Consider the following 16,607-nt stretch of genomic DNA (forward strand, 5'->3'; position numbering starts at 1 on the left):
ACATAACTAACAAAAACAAAAAGTACCAAATACTTGCTGGTGCTTGTGTTTGGCCAGATCACTGGAATAAGTTACAGTTTCATTCTTGTATTTGTGAATTGTCTGCTTTCTTTTGTGAATTGTTTCTTTTTTTTTGCAAAATGACTCACTAAAAAAATGTTTTGTTTTTTAAAGTAAGTTTTGGCCCTAAGGGGGGGGGGGGGAGAAGAGAGTAAAAAATTGTAGTTTGTTTATCAAATGTATAGCTTATTTCATATCACGTTTTCCAATATTTCCTATTTCTGATTGTTCGTAAAGCATCTGCATAATAATTTTGAACACTTAGAGCCCGTTTGTTTAGGCGTATTGGGAGAGCTAAACGCCCGTTTCAGAAATCGCAGAAATCATTATACGTTTGGCTGGGCGAAATTTGTGGGATTGCGTTTTTGAATCAGCAGATTTTCGCGTTTCAGGAAAGGCAATTTCCCGTTGCGATTTCGATATCGCACGATTTGTAAATCGTGATTCCGCCAATATTTTTTGCTGAAAACCAAAAATAGCCTCCAGTCCTCTTCCTTTACCGTTGCGTCTCCAGTCCTCTCCCTTCACCATATATATCCTCAGTCCTCTACCTCAACGCATCAGCTTCTCAAGGATTGGTTCTCTCTTCAACGTTTTTGCTTTGCTCCGTGTATCATCGTTCTTCATCGCAATTCCAGGTAACTATTCTCCATTACCCATCTTTGAATTTATGATGTAGTTTTGGGCTTTTGGCATGTTGGTTTACACTATTTGAACTCAAAATATTAGAATTCAGAAATTTGTTGTTGTTGTTTTTGTTTTCGCTCTGCTCCGTTTATCGTCGCTCTGATCCACCCATTACAAAATCTCAGTAGATAGGGACAAATTTCTAGTTGATGTTCAAAGGAGATATGGATTTTGTCTTCTTAGCATTAGATAATAGCAATTACATAGTACGATGAATGTTTGCCTCAGAAGAAAATGTTGGAACACTGCCCTCTGTGGTTTGCTAGTTTTTAAACGTTTGCCTCAGAATAATCTTTTAGAAAAGATAAAATGAACTAAAAATTCATGTGTTGTCTTTTGCTCATGCATCTTAACTTTGCTTGGACACTCAAATTTTAGTGGCCGTAGTGATATATTAGATTCTAATGTGGCATTGCTTACCCTGTCTTGCATTTCAGTTGAATTTTTCCTTTTGAGTGATTATTAGGGAAATTCGGTTGGGTTTTGTGCATTGAGTGGCTGTGATAAAAATTAGAGTTTTGTGGTTCTGATGTTAACACAAGTTAAAGTTTTTGGTGTCCTGTTGCCATTGTGTGTATTAAATCTTATGCAATCATCTTCACATGTCTCTTCCCTTGCTAATAGTACTGGAAATAAAAATCACATTTTCATATAATCTTAGTCTTGACTCATCAACCAACTTATCAATTTGTCTGATTCAGGAATACAAAACACAGCCAAAGAATTTCTCTCCATTTTAACTTTGTCACCATTCTCTGTTTATTAAAGCTTTTGAGCTTATATAATTTATCACACAGACCATTTGTAAATAGACAGTCATCACACAGACCATTTGTATTAACCATATTTTATCACATAGAAATAGTTATTGTAAATAGATCATTTGTATTAAACCTCTTTCTATGTTTATAACTGATAAGGTATCAAACTTATGTTTTTTTTAGATGGGTAAGCCATCCCAAAATAGCTCAAATGTTAGAGCTCAATGGCCATCAAGAGTAACAACTATCTTTTGTGAAGCTTGTGTGGATGAGGCATTTAAGGGTAATCGACCTAATACCCACTTTAGTAAAAAGGGTTGGACAAATATTATAGCAACTTTTGAAAAAAAAACTGGAAAGGAATATCCTAGGGCGAAGTATTAGCATAAATGGGATAGTTTGAAGAAAGATTGGGAACTTTGGAATAAGTTGAAGGGAAGTGAAACTGGATTGGGATGGGATGCAGCCAAAGGAACAATAGCTGCAACTGATGAGTGGTGGGAGAGGAAACTAATGGTATGTTTTGTATAACTCATTGTACATATTTTGTATTAGTAGGTAAACCATGCTATTTGAGTTATTAATGAAAATATTCAAAATTGTAGGAGGTTCCTGAAGCTGCAAAATTTCGAGAGAAAGGTTTGGAGAATATTGACTTATTAGACATTATGTTTAAGGACATTGCGGCCACAGGAGATTTAGCATGGGCCCCCACTTCAGGTGTGTTACCTGATGATCTTGAGACACCTAAGGAGGGGTTAGGTGATACTTCTGCTGACTCATCTTCTCAAAATGGTGATGATGACGTTCATGAAAATAAGACTCCTAACCTCACACAACCATCTAACCCAACACAAAAGAAAGGAAAGAAGCGAGTTTTACCATCATCCACACAGAGCAAAGGGAAGAAAGGAGGAACGGCATTACAGTTGTCATAACAGCTTAGTCGTATCTGTGATGTTGTGGAGTTAAGGAACTTAGCTTTTTCAGTGGAGCCAAGTAGTACTATTCGTAACGTCATGGAACGTGTGTGCACCTTAGATGGCATTGAGAAGGGTTCCGAACTCTACCTCATAGCAGCACGTATTTTTCAAAAACGAGAGAAGAGAGAGATGTTTGTCGTGATGGAAGAACCATATTTACAACTTCAGTTTCTTCAAGAGGAGGCAAGATTGTTAGGAGGGCACTACTTTGGCACTTAGAGTGTTTTATGTTTTATCCTATGAATAATGTTTTATGGAAGAAAGATGTTTAATGTTTTATTGTTTTATCCTTTCAATAATGTGGCTGTTAGGGAGGTCACTACTTTAGCACTTAAGGTGTTTTATGTTTTATCCTTTGAATAATGTGTTATGGAAGAGAGAGATGTTTTTAATATTTTATTGTTTTATCATTTAAATAATGTGGCTATTAGGGTGTTATAACTTGTTGGATTGTTAGGGTGTTTGAATTACAAAGATAGAAGCTTGGCTGTATACGTCAAAGAACTGCATTGTTTTAGCCACTGCCCTCTGTCATTCTTTCTTAACTTCTATCCCTACACATTTTAAATTCCCCACATGCTTTGTTTTATGACGTGCTTTTCTATATTGATTCAATAGTCTGGTTAGTGCAGACAAAATCTCAACTGCAAGTGCTACATGGTTCATATCAACAGTTGAAGTATTAGTTATAAATTTCAAAGACACTAATAAGAAACTCTAAAAAATGCTTTACTATTATTAGTTTGTCATGTGACATTGAATCACTTTACATGTAAATTTTGATGTTGTTTGTTTGGTTGATACTATTTTGGTTCTGCTGCATCACTACCTAATGTTGTTATAGAAAGGTTGTTTCCCAAATGTTGATATTTGGTGACACATTGTTAATTGTGTTCTGGAAACAATGTTCCATATTACCTGGTTCATACTCTCATATGTGTGTTATTGCAGCTACTCATCGAGAAACTTTTTTTTTTTTTTTTTAAGTAACAAGAAACTTGCAGTTCTATACAGGAAACTGACATTTTTCACACTTTATTGATTAGTATTTTTCCAACTGACATTTTTCCAATTTTATTGATTAGTGTCTGCTCTAGTCTTGTCTTTAATAACAAATACAACTTGCTGCCAGCTTTGTCTTGGGCCACGACACTCCTTATTATTATTATTTTTTTTTTTTTTAAACACCATTCAGAGTTGATTTTAGTGCATAAATTAAGCTACTTTCCAACTGATCAAAATGTTGCGTTTGGTGTCAATGTGCTTAGAAAAATCTGTACATTTCTTCTAAGTGAACGCAAAAATTGCTTTCTTGTTACAAATAGTGTTTTTTTAAATAGTTTGTTAGTTGATCTTTCTTGAATTTTTTCATGTATTTGAGGTAGTACTAGTGCAGGTCTCACCTGCTTGAAGGAGAGAATAAAATGAGGATACTCAAAATTCTGCAGGCCATTTGGTTCTAAACTTCTACTGAGTGAAAACAGACAGTTTGGGAAGATTAGACTTGTATAACAGCCTTGAATCAAAAGAGAGTAGCTACAATCATTAGGGAACTATATCATTAAATAGAGAAAATGGCAGAAAATAGCACTTATTGAATCAATACAATCCATTTTCTCATAACTAGCAGAAAATAGCACTTCTTGCATTGATGATGATACTTGCAATTTGTTGTTTGGTTGTGAAATTAGTTGTTTGGAAAGATATAGAAAGAATACTGTGGAGTGGGATTGGTGAGGAGTTTAAATTTTATTTTGTGGACTGGAATGTGGTTTGTAGCCGTATTAAGTGTGGAGTTTTGGGAGAAGTTGAGCTCTTCCTTTGAGCTTTGTTAGGGAATGGTGAAGAGTGGTTTTTAGGATTTATAGAGCTGGGTAGGGAATGGTGAAGAGTTTGCTTTTGGCATGATGTGTGGTGTGGACTGAAGAGGTTGCACTGCCTCTTCCCAGAGACATCTCGAAGCAGAGCTGTATAGTAATTTACTGGGGAAGGCTGAAGTATAAAGTGGTGAGAAAGCTACTTGAGAGTGAGAGTGCCAAGAACTAAGGCTCTAATAACCCTTTTTATTGTGTTGAGGAAACTAAGTAAGATGTGGGGTCCAATTAGTTTGGAAAAAATGGGACAAAGCTAAAGACAAATTGGTGACCCTTCTTTTTGCTGAATAATTGGTGACCCTTTATTGATTAAAAATTTGTCTCAACAACCCCACCATAACCACCATGTTGAAAATTCTACTGTTAAAGTGTTAATTACATTATCACGGGGTAAAGAGAAAGGAAGTTTGTCTTTGAGTAGTTCTATTTCATTGGTATTGTTCTGTGTATAGTTCTATTTCATTGAACATATCAATGCTATATATGAAATACTGTAAGGTGCTCCTAGAGTTATTTTGATTTATCCAGTTATTATTTTTTAAATGTTTAATCATTTTCTTTATTGTGATTTATCTAATTTATTGTTATAATATTTTAGGTGTTATTCCTATGGATTACAATGATTATATTGATAATAGTGATGAAGATCATTCTTCTGATGTGGAAAACGATGAATATGATGATGAGGAATTATATGATCTTGCTATTGCTGGATGTCATGTTGCAGTGACATATTATATGAAATATATGGATAAACAACCTTGTACAGATTCTGAACAAACTGGCTATATGTGGTTGATGGATTGTTTGAAGGGTAATGAAACAAAATGTTATGAAATGTTTAGAATGAAGCCACAAGTTTTCCTTCAATTGTGTAATGTTTTACAACATACATATGAGCTTCAGCACACAAGACATATAAGGCTTGAAGAGTCAGTAGGTATATGTTTAATGATACTTGGACAAGGAGCTTGTTATAGGATGGTTCAAGAAAGATTCCAACATTCTGGTGAGACTATACATAGACATTTTCATAGAGTTCTGAAACGCCTTAACATAATGTCAATGGATATCCTCAAGCCTTCTGACCCTACATTTAGTGTAGTTCCAAGACATATACAGAAGAATCCATTGTACATGCCACACTTTCAAGTATTCATTTCATACATTCTAATTTGTTTCTAATATTTGTTAGGATTATTTCCTAAGTATCTAAACTTTATATTCTATTTTAGGACTGCATTGGTGCCATTGACGATACACATATTCAAGTTGTTGTTGGAGACGACAAGAAAGCTTCATATTATAATAGAAAGGGCGTGACATCTTTTAATGTGATGGCAGCATGCGATTTTGATTTGCTTTTCACATTTGTTCTGGCTGGATGGGAGGGTGCAGCACATGATACGCGAATTTTCTTAGATGCTATCTGTCAACAATCTGTCAACTTTCCAAAACCACCACCAGGTATATGCTATTTTTATATATTAAATATGTATGAAGGATATTATTTATGTACATCTTACATTTTTTTTTTTCCCTTTTACTAGGAAAATATTATTTAGTTGATGCTGGATACCCCTTAAGGAAAGGATATTTGCCACCTTATAAGGGACAGAGGTATCATCTTTCAGATTTTTGATGAGCTGGTCGAGGGAATCACATAGAAGAGAGGTTTAATTATGTTCACTCATCACTTAGAAGTGCAATTGAGCGAACTTTTGGAGTATGGAAGAATAAATGGAAAATTTTGAAGCAAATGCCACCTTATGACATTAAGCACCAAAGAAACATTATAGTTGCTACTTGTATTTTGCATAATTTTATTAGAAAACATGATAGGGAAGATGAGGGATTCAATTGGGATGACCATGGCTTGGACAGACCAAGAAGCAATAGTAGTGGAGAAGGTAGTAGCAGACAGGCAAACGTTGAAAATATACAAGATGAGGAGATGAAATTTGTTCGTGACAAAATAGCTCGATCCATTTGCGGGTTGTAAACAATATTTTTATTATTTCTGTTTTGGTGTTTTGGTTTTTAATTTTTCGGGTAACAACTTTTTTATTATTATAATGGATTGTCTAGTATTGATATTGTTGTCAATTAACATTTTAATATAATTATTTTCTTAATCAGTTTAATATCTTTTTCTTGATGAGTTATTTTTAATATTTTAAATTTGATAAACTTCTCTCCATGAATTTCAACAACAAAAAATCATTATTGTTGTTATTATTAATGTAATTGTTAAGCTCAATTGCATATTTTCAATAAATAAAAAAAAAAAAAACACTAATCACAGGAAAAATGACAATATAATTTTCAAAAAATAGTTAAGTCCTTTTTTGAAATTTACACTTAAAACAGCTATTTTTAAAATAGCTTATCCAAACGTTTAATATGACTTTAGAAATAGAAAACGCATATTTTTACATTTTTACCAAACACTTATTTGTGGTTTTTAAAATGGAGTTTTCAAAACGCACGTTTTTAAAACGCTAGTTTTTAAAACGCACATTTTGAAACAGCTCATCCAAACAGACCCTTACTCTTATAGCGGAGCAACAGATGTGTGTATCAGCGGACTGTTTTTGTTACTTGAATTGTACAAGAATTTTTTGTCATTAAAAATAAAGCTGCATTAGCAAATAACATTTTGAAGCCTAAACAGTCGTGCATGGTTTATACACCAGCAATAAATTTATATCTTGTCTGAAGTGGAGTTCATGAATCTGTATTTCTAGCATGATTCTAAAAGTTGGAAGAAATCTCTTTTTCTCTTTGTTTCTCTCACCTTCCTATATGTTCATTGGTTTTCTTCTTATTTGTGCTTTGTGGGATGTGTTTTTTTTTTTTTTTTTTTCTCGTATCTCAATTCAGTATGAATAAAGTGGCCTTTACCTTTTTTTTGTAGAAAGAATTTTTTTTTTTTTTTTTTCTCGTATCTCAATTCAGTATGAATAAAGTGGCCTTTACCTTTTTTTTGTAGAAAGAACTTGGGGTTCTGTTAACGCCTCCAACTGGAAAAAAAAGAGCAGATGACTGGAGAGGATTGGAAACTGAGCGTCAGTTGCGTATACCGTATGAAGATGTGAAAGGTGTAGTTGATTTTTCATAGTGCATTTATGTTGCTAGAGCCATTTGTTTGCATTTGTATTTAGTTCTGGTTGTTATCTTAAAAAGCTTTTACATGTATATATATATATATATATATTCCCTGATGAGCTTTTTTGTTTTCACTCTAGCCACAAATGCTGATATTTTCTTCTGATTCCTCAGTCAGTAAACATAAACTTCTTATTTTTTTGGCTTGGACAGGCCTGCATGTGATGTGGCTATATCTGGTCTAGGATGGATTTCTATTGAACCAGTCAGCAGATCAATTAGACAATCTGATTCAGATTCAGATTTAAATTTAAAGGACAAAGCCGGAGAACTGCATTTAACTGTCCATGTTCCCAAGCCGGTAGAGGCTTTTGTTAGGCCTCCACTACCTGTAGGCAAGGTGGGAGCAGAATGGTACCAATATCGGGAGTTGACAGATAAGGAAGAAGAAGTGAGACCAAAGTGGTTCTTTTGATGCTTGTGATTTAATGAGGTATTTGTATGTAATCAATTTGCATACTGTTAAAGGATGTTGTAGTGTTTTTCTCAATATATAATGTGGGTTTGAAAGATTGTTCCAAGAGCTGCACTTTTCAAAATTTTGATACAGTAGTTGAAAAGGCTATAGAGATTGAACAAGAGCATTTTAAGTAAAAGATTAGCAGTAGTTCAGATTCTACATCAAGTTAACGAATACAAAAAGCAGAAAGTCAAACCCAATCCAGAAAAGTGGTGTCATCTTGGGCAGTCTAATCAATATGGTCAGTGCAGTATCTTTGATCCAAATATAATACATCTCAATGATCATTCCCCATTTTGTTTTTGAAGAGTTAATTTTCAATTGAAAGGCCAAGGCAGTGCTGCTCGAGAATATGGTCTGTTTGCCATCGGGTTTTTTCTTTTAGTGTTTTTTTTAGCTTTTTTCTAGGTACAACTATAATTTAACTCACTTTTAGCAAATAAACAATAAACAATCAGCAAAAAGTCGCATCCAAAAGTGCACAAGTTAAGAAATGCACAAGATAAAACATATATATATATATATATTTATGTATGTATGTATATGTATATATTGAGTCAAGGAAATTTATATAATAATATCTAAAAGCTGAAACTTTTTTTTTTTGGAGAATGTAAAAGCTGAAACTTAATATTTATTATTGCTAAACTTCTGTTGGGTCACATCAACAGCTATGTTATCACTTTCTTTTCATCTTTTTTAATATATATATATATATATATAATCAATTATGCATTATGCCTCTACACATTCTCAAAACCAATTGTAACTTACCAATCATGATAGAATCATCACTTTTTACTACTATGACTTTACACATTCTTGAACCTAAATGTAATTTATAATAGAAAATGCATGTAATACAAACAACTTGGGTAGAGACACCAATTATTTATTTTTAGTATATACTCAGCTAGAAAAAAAAAAATCATATTCTACCACTATATTCATATTCGTATGCTAATGTAGTATTCAAAGCAAGGTTGAAGGGTCTAATTCCGCTCCTACTTAGATAACGATATGTCATTTTTATTAACTTCAAGGGATAGAGATAACAAACACCCACTTCGGTTCAATTAGGTTATCTTTGGTCTATTCAATCCAAGTCGGTCTAATTTGGTCCATTTTGGTCCATTCGGTCAATTTGGTCCATTTCGTGTGAGGTTAAATTAAAAATAAATAAAAGGAATCTAGAACAGGAAAAGATGATAGTCATAAATTAACCAAGTTTTTTTTTTTTTTGTTGATATAAGATATAATTTCTTCAAGAGCAATATTGTTGGAATTTGGAAATAATACGCTGGTTTACTATAAGAAAAGAAAAACCCTGTTGTTTCTTTGTGGAGAAGACTTACTATCGCCTTGCTAGGGAATTAAGTTCAACGCATCAATGCCATTATTTCCAGGAAAAAGGAAAAAGAAGAAGGAAATGTCACCGTTGAAAATAGTCTAGCAAAAGGTTTACGTAACAGATAGAAGAGGATAGGACATCTTTAACTATTTTTAATTATGACTCAAGCCAATTGGTTTTTAATTATGCGTTCTTCACCAAGACTTGGAAACCCCCCCTCACACGCACACAAAGAGAAGACTTTGAATAAGTTAAGAAAATGAAAGGCAAACTCTTTATGAGTTTTATTTATTTATTTATTATTAAATGGTCTTTTATTAGGAAAAATATCCTATTAAATGTGTGAGAGTATTATTGCCATTTTTTAATTGTAATTAAATGACATGTAAATATCCTTTTAGTCATGTCATCAATTTCTGTTACTTAGGGTGATGGCAAGGATAACAATGAAATACGCTTCAAAATAGTAATGACTAAAATGAAGCGCCAATGACTTTTAGGTCAATTAGCATTTCTTGATGTTTTAAACTAGATATTTAGTGTTCAAATATCCCTCTCCACTTAAAATAAATTATATATATATATATATATAAAAAACTAAGGATTAATGAAACAAAAAATTGTGTGAGGGCCATAAATGAAAACATGCATAAAAATTGATGACCAATGCATATTTAAAGCCATAGCACAAAAGAATATCCACATCAATTCGAATGTCACTGGAAAAGAAAAGAAAAAACCTTCATTTAAGTTCCATTTATTACCAAGAGTCTTGTACCTTATTTGTTATTTTCTCATCCATAGAGTGTTTAGAGGTTTAGGGGAGAAAGGGTTCAAGCGGTGGAGTTAGCAACATATTATAACTATCTAAAAAAAAAGTTCCATTTATATATTTAGAATGATTAACACTACTATACCTACATTTTCTTTCACTTGATGCATTGTCATCATATTAGAAATTCACAATAAAAAAATGGATTATAAACACGTTCAACCAAATCTGATAGATATACTCGTAACTTCTTACAAAAATAGCCTAACACAAATTTATTACACCCCAAAATAAACTTTAAACCTCAACTCACAAACTTGACACTTTCGCTAGTCCAAAACCCCAGTACATCCATTACTCCTCTCAAATTAACACAATTAACAAATCCTCAAATCACATGTGGTATCTTTTAATCCAAAAAATTGTAGGCACCTTTTAGCAATAGATCAACTACCAAATTGGTCTTAAAAGAAATTCATTCCATATTCTTAGTCTTCTCATTTTTTCAATGTGGGAAGATCACTTGAACTAGACCTATCAAAACCCTAATAATAGTGTAGTGTCTTTATATATATATATATATATATAAGATTCTAGCTCTTACCATGTAGGTAGTTGTGATTTGTGCAACTTCACATTCACATGTTCATACCACGTACTAACTACTTTTATTATATATTAATCACAACATGTTATTTCAACAATTATGAAATACTTATAAATTTTTTTGATTCACTAGTCTTGTTGTTAAGTGAAATGACGAGAAATCACTAAGGGGCGTTTGGGTCACTGTGATGTGTTCTTGTTGTGATACACATTACGATGATGTGACATTAAAGTTTTTGGTTTATTTTATTTTTTCTAACATTACTATAATCTAAAATTACAAAATGTATTACATCACCTTAATCTCATCACATTCTTAAACAACGTAATATTGTATTTTTGTATTGAGATTACATTAATGTAATATTACAATAATGTAATATTACGATGTAATGTAACATCACGGTGAATCAAACGCCTAGTATTAGAACTGCAGAAGATAGTCAAGGTCAGCTAGGAAATACTTACCTGATTTATGTCACTCTCAATAATTTTTTTTTTATTAAAAAAGAAAAAGAAAAAGGATTTTGAATTTGCCAACACTTAACGTAATTGAGTAATTGACACTAATAATTTTGAATAAACAGAAAATGAAAGCCAAGTGCACTTCATTTGAACGTATACTAATACTATCCAAGGACTATTGAGAGTGAGAATTGGCCAAACTCAATTTTGGACTGCAGTATTAGCTCTGCATTGGCATTGCAATCCAAATTCCAAAGGTATTCAGAATAGGAAAACCTGACATATTATATGGTAATTAAATAACCAAGTTAAGTCAAGAACAATATCGTTGGAATTTGGAAATTTTTGTTGATATCCAATAAAAAAATCCCTTTTGTTTCTTTGTTGAGGAAGACTTATTAGAACCTTACAGTGGACATTCAACGCAATCAATTTTGAAATTCCAGCAAAAGGACCATTGAAAATAGTCAAATTCAGCAGTAAAATGATTACCGGTGACAGATAGAAATGAAGGGGATTGGACATCCTTTACTATTTTTAATGATGACTCAAAGCTCATTGGTTTTCATGTGTTCTTCAGCAAGGACCAAAATTTTCTTTCTTAAGACTTGAAAATATTCACCCTACCCCCTCCGGCGGAGCCAAAAATTATTAATTAAAAAAAAAAACTGACTTTTTAATATGTAGATATGATAAGACTGAAATTTATTAATGGCACTAAAAATGTTATTTTTACCACATTCCCCTACAAAAACGATAGAAAGAAGGATTCCTGATGGCTAGCCAAGGAAAACAGTCCAAACATGTTTCACTTGCATTCTTAGTTGCATGCTGGTTTGTTTTGCTATCCTCCTGCAAGGCTAATCCAATATCAAAGACAGAAATTGAGGCTCTACTCAAATGGAAAGAAAGCCTCCCAGACCAACCAATTCTGAAGTCATGGGTAGCGCACACCAATTCCTCTGCTTCAAGTCCATGCAAATGGCGTGGAATTGCATGCAACAATGAAGGAAGCATAACTGAAATAAACCTTGCATACGCAGGACTGAGAGGTAACCTCCAAAACTTAGATTTCTCTTCCTTTCCAAACCTTCTTCACATTGATCTCAGTGTGAACGAACTCACAGGTCCCATACCAACAAACATTGGCACACTTTCCAAACTCCAATATCTTGACCTTTCCACAAATTCCCTCAATGGCTCATTACCTCTTTCTCTTGCTAATCTCACTCAGGTTTATGAGCTTTATGTTTCCAAAAACAATATAACAGGAGAACTAGACCGGCGTTTATTCCCCGATGGAACCAGTCTGTCCAAAACAGGCTTCCTTAGTCTCAAAATTTTTGTCCTCCAATTGACTAAGCTTGGTGGTAGAATTCCTGAAGAAATAGGAAATTTGAAACACTTGGTTCTACTAGCCCTTGATAGGAATTACTTTTGTGGTCCAATCCCTCCATCCATAGGTAATTTGAGTCACTTAACCACACTCGTCCTTAACCTAAATGAACTTACAGGACAAATCCCCGTTAATTTTGGGAATTTAAAACTAACACAATTGTTCCTGTCAAATAACCGGTTATCTGGTTCTGTACCAGGAGAAATAGGAAACCTTTCTTCGTTAGTTAATCTACAACTAGCTTTTAACAACTTCACTGGCCAGTTACCCCAACAAGTGTGTCAAGGTGGAAAGCTTGTCAACTTTACTGCAGCCTTTAACAATTTCACTGGTCCAATCCCTGTTAGTCTTAAAAACTGCCAAACCTTGTATAGGGTTCGGCTTGAACATAACCAACTAACAGGATATATAGACCAGGATTTTGGAGTGTACCCAAATCTCAATTATATTGATTTGAGTTACAACAGGTTGCGAGGTAAACTCTCACCAAACTGGGGAGAATGCCAAAACTTGACAGCACTAAAACTTGTTGGGAATATGATAAGTGGTAAAATCCCCAAAGAGATTGTTCAATTGGGCAAAATGGGATACCTTGACCTTTCTTCCAATCAATTATTTGGTGAAATACCAGAAGAAATTGGAAAGTTATCCAAATTAATAAAGCTAATCTTGAAAGACAACAAGCTTTCTGGTGAGGTACCGGCAGGAATTGGAGGACTTTCCAATTTGGAGTCTCTTGAACTTTCCAAAAACATGCTTAGTGGGCCGATTCCAGATCAAATAGGGGACTGTTGGAAGCTGCAAAGTTTATCTTTAAGCAAGAATTACTTGAATGGGACGATTCCCTACCAAATTGGTAATCTTCGAGCCTTACAGGATCTTGATTTGAGTTTCAATTCACTGATGGGGAGAGTACCGCCCCAGCTTGGCAGCCTTTCAGATTTGGAATACCTGAACCTCTCCAACAATAATCTCAATGATTCAGTCCCTACTTCACTAGGCAGCATGGTGAGCTTGATAAGCATCAACCTGTCAAACAACAATTTGGAGGGTCCTCTTCCTGAGGGCAAAATCTTTTGGTCAGCTACGCTAGAGGCTTTCAGTAACAACAAAGATCTATGTGGCGAAATCCAAGGTTTGCGACCATGCAATTCCTCAGTTAAAAAGAAGCGTGGCGGAAATATGAAAAGCAAACTTGTAATAGTCATTGTTGCTTCTTTTGTTGGTGCATTGTCACTTTCAATTATGTCTATTGGGATTTTTCTATTTCTAGAAAAGAAGCTCTCGAGAAATATGCTGAAAGATGAAAGCACCTCGAAGAGTGAAAATCCATTCTTGATATGGTACTTTGATGGGAAGACCATGTTTGAAGACATCGTGGAAGCTTCAGAAAACTTTGATGACAAGTACTGTATTGGGGTGGGGGGGACTGCAAAAGTATATAAAGTGGAAATCCCAGGAGCTCAAGTGTTTGCAGTGAAGAAGCTGAGGTCCATGGTTGCAGGCATAGAGACTGAAAATATAAAAAGTTTTACAAATGAGGTAGCAGCTTTAACAAAAATAAGACATCGGAACATTGTGAAGCTTTTTGGGTTTTGTTTCCAAGAAGTGCACTCATTTTTGGTCTATGAGTTCATGGAAAGAGGAAGCTTAGCTGATATGCTGTGTAGTGAAGAAGGAGCAAAGGAGCTAGACTGGGCAACTAGGGTACAAGTGGTTAAAAGTGTGGCGTATGCCTTATCTTATATGCATTGTGATTGTGTTCCACCTATAATTCATCGTGACATTTCAAGCAAGAATATTCTGTTGAGCTCAGACCTTGAAGCCTATGTCTCTGATTTTGGCATTGCAAAGATCTTGAAGCCTGATTCATCTAATTGGACAACAATTGCAGGCACTTATGGCTATCTCGCCCCAGGTAAGCTTTACAGCTTCTCTCTAATGGTATTTTTTGCTTGAATTGAACATGCTTGTTTTAGAACTTTAATTTATGTCCATTCTGATTGCTATATTCGTGCATTTTATTGATTGTTATATATTAATGAAGTGATTAAAGTCACATCTATTGATGTTTTTTTTTGGCTAATTTTAAGTGGGGGTGCATCAAACTTTTATCAGATATTAAACTACCATTTACCTATATACTCATTCATCTATTTTTTTCTACAACTTCCATTTGTTGTACACCTTGTTTGATTTTTTGCAGAGTTTACTTACACAATGGCAGTGACTGAAAAATGTGATGTTTATAGTTTTGGTGTTTTGGTGCTTGAAGTTCTTATGGGAAAGCATCCAGGCGAACTCATAACTAATCTACATTCCTTAACTGGTACAAGCGTCCCCCTCAAAGATGTGTTAGATGATCGTGTCCCACCTCCCAGAAATCAAAAGATTGCTGATGAATTAGCTCTAATGCAGAACTTATCACTTTCATGTTTAAGTACCAATCCTCAATCTCGCCCAACCATGAGTAGTGTGTGTAGGCAGCTGGAGATGCACGTTGCTAATAACTAAAAATCATCTTAGTCTCTCTCGACTATTGCCCTATGTGTGCATGTATTCTTTGTTATGCATGTATGTAAAACCAATAAAAAAATATGTGACGCATATGTTGAACGTAGACAATGCATCATGTGAGAATGAATTGTTAATTTTTCTTCTATGCATAACATGTTGAGGATCTTTTGAATAAATTCACTGTGAATTGGAGTCCTGCAGAGTTTGACTGGAATGCAATATCTAAAGGTACATAAACTTTCTCCGATAAGTGTCAAAGCAAACTTGACACATACAGACACTCCAAATATAGACATAGTGAAACAGAACAACACACAAAGTTACCCATGCACAGCCAACACATAAACCAGGTACGGACCCAGGATTTTAAGTTAGCGGGGCCGGAATATAAATAAATTAAAAAAAAACCTCCAAATAGATATCCATATCGTATTAAAAAATTATAAATACACAAAATTGTTGTTTCTAAATACATTTAAGATGCAATCATCTACCAACAAAAAAAAAATTAATATTAGGTTGGCTAGGATTTTTTTTTTTGGGTTAAAGCTAGAGCATTCACAGTGGTGGTGATAAAATTTTTAGCTTTTAGCATCTTAAAAAACTATTTTATCTATTTTAGCACCTTACTTTACAATACACCTAATATCAAATGTTCTATTTTTTTTTTATCACTTCATATAAAATAATATAAACAACTCATTAAAATAATAAATGAAGAAATAGAATTTGAGTTTTTTAATTGAAGGAAGATATATAATCTTAATAAAATATTGTATTTTATTTTTAACAACTTGTTACAGTCAACTAGTAGTTATACTAGTTTACTGTAATTGCAAAAAATTTAGCTTTAGCTTCTTTAATAACACATAATTTTTTGATTCTTCGGTGGTAAAATAGTTTTTTTGCTGAAACACAATCACCATTGTGAATGTTTTTGTTAAGTTTTTGGGTTAGATAGTTGTTATTTGGGTTAGACTAGTTAGGCTGATTGGGGAGAAGGGGGCCTAAGGTTTTGAAAAAGGGACCCAAATATAAAAATAAAATATATTACTATAACTAAAATATATATATATATATATATTGGAGCCAAGGGGGGCCTAGACCCCCTTGGGCCCCTACTTGGGTCCGTCCCTCACATAAACCTCGAGAACCTATTCATCCAAACCCCATGGGCAAACTCAGGTCACCCAAATTCACCAACCCAAATTCCCAACTAACAACCAAGCACCTAAACCAAGGTCGACTCAATGCAATTTGAGATGCATGTATTTGTTCTTCATTTCCTCTTGCCATACTAAAACACCACCAATTAGTACATATCAATGAATTTGAAATAAAACATCAACCTAGCATCATGCCATAGTCGTAAGGGAAGAGGTCGAGCTTTAGTGATATGGCAAGTATGTTTCACCAACAATGATAAGTTGTAGACTCGAGTCTGGGAATCAGTCTCTCTAAAAGAAATTACTAATCACCTCTCCTAAAACTTAAAATTTCTCTATCT

General features: G+C 33.9%; 2 protein-coding genes across 9 annotated transcripts in view; both read left to right on the plus strand.

Annotated features, from left to right (window-relative positions):
* LOC112029305 (uncharacterized) overlaps nucleotides 1-6,140 on the plus strand; it is a 58,451-nt gene extending 52,311 nt beyond the window's left edge. For 6 of the 8 annotated variants that reach the window (XM_065762105.1, XM_065762107.1, XM_065762106.1 and 3 more), the window contains 3 exons: nucleotides 4,964-5,517; nucleotides 5,601-5,832; nucleotides 5,916-6,140. In XM_065762105.1, coding sequence (XP_065618177.1) covers nucleotides 4,964-5,517; nucleotides 5,601-5,832; nucleotides 5,916-6,007 — 878 coding nt within the window. In that variant the 3' untranslated portion in view covers nucleotides 6,008-6,140. Of the gene's footprint in view, nucleotides 1-340; nucleotides 699-4,963; nucleotides 5,518-5,600; nucleotides 5,833-5,915 lie in introns of all 8 variants that reach the window. The other 2 variants (XM_065762112.1, XM_065762111.1) reach the window with 2 other exon arrangements.
* Nucleotides 6,141-11,956: 5,816 nt separating this feature from the next.
* On the plus strand, nucleotides 11,957-15,198 carry LOC112029309 (MDIS1-interacting receptor like kinase 2). Its single transcript, XM_024061997.2, has 2 exons — nucleotides 11,957-14,501; nucleotides 14,790-15,198. Exons 1-2 carry the CDS (start codon nucleotides 11,963-11,965, stop codon nucleotides 15,095-15,097), a joined length of 2,847 nt encoding a protein of 948 aa, XP_023917765.1. The 5' UTR covers nucleotides 11,957-11,962; the 3' UTR covers nucleotides 15,098-15,198.
* The last annotated feature ends 1,409 nt before the right edge of the window (nucleotides 15,199-16,607 follow it).

This window comes from Quercus suber, unplaced genomic scaffold (genome assembly GCF_002906115.3).
Source record: "Quercus suber isolate HL8 unplaced genomic scaffold, Cork oak 2.0 scaffold_442, whole genome shotgun sequence".
Taxonomy (NCBI): domain Eukaryota; kingdom Viridiplantae; phylum Streptophyta; class Magnoliopsida; order Fagales; family Fagaceae; genus Quercus; species Quercus suber.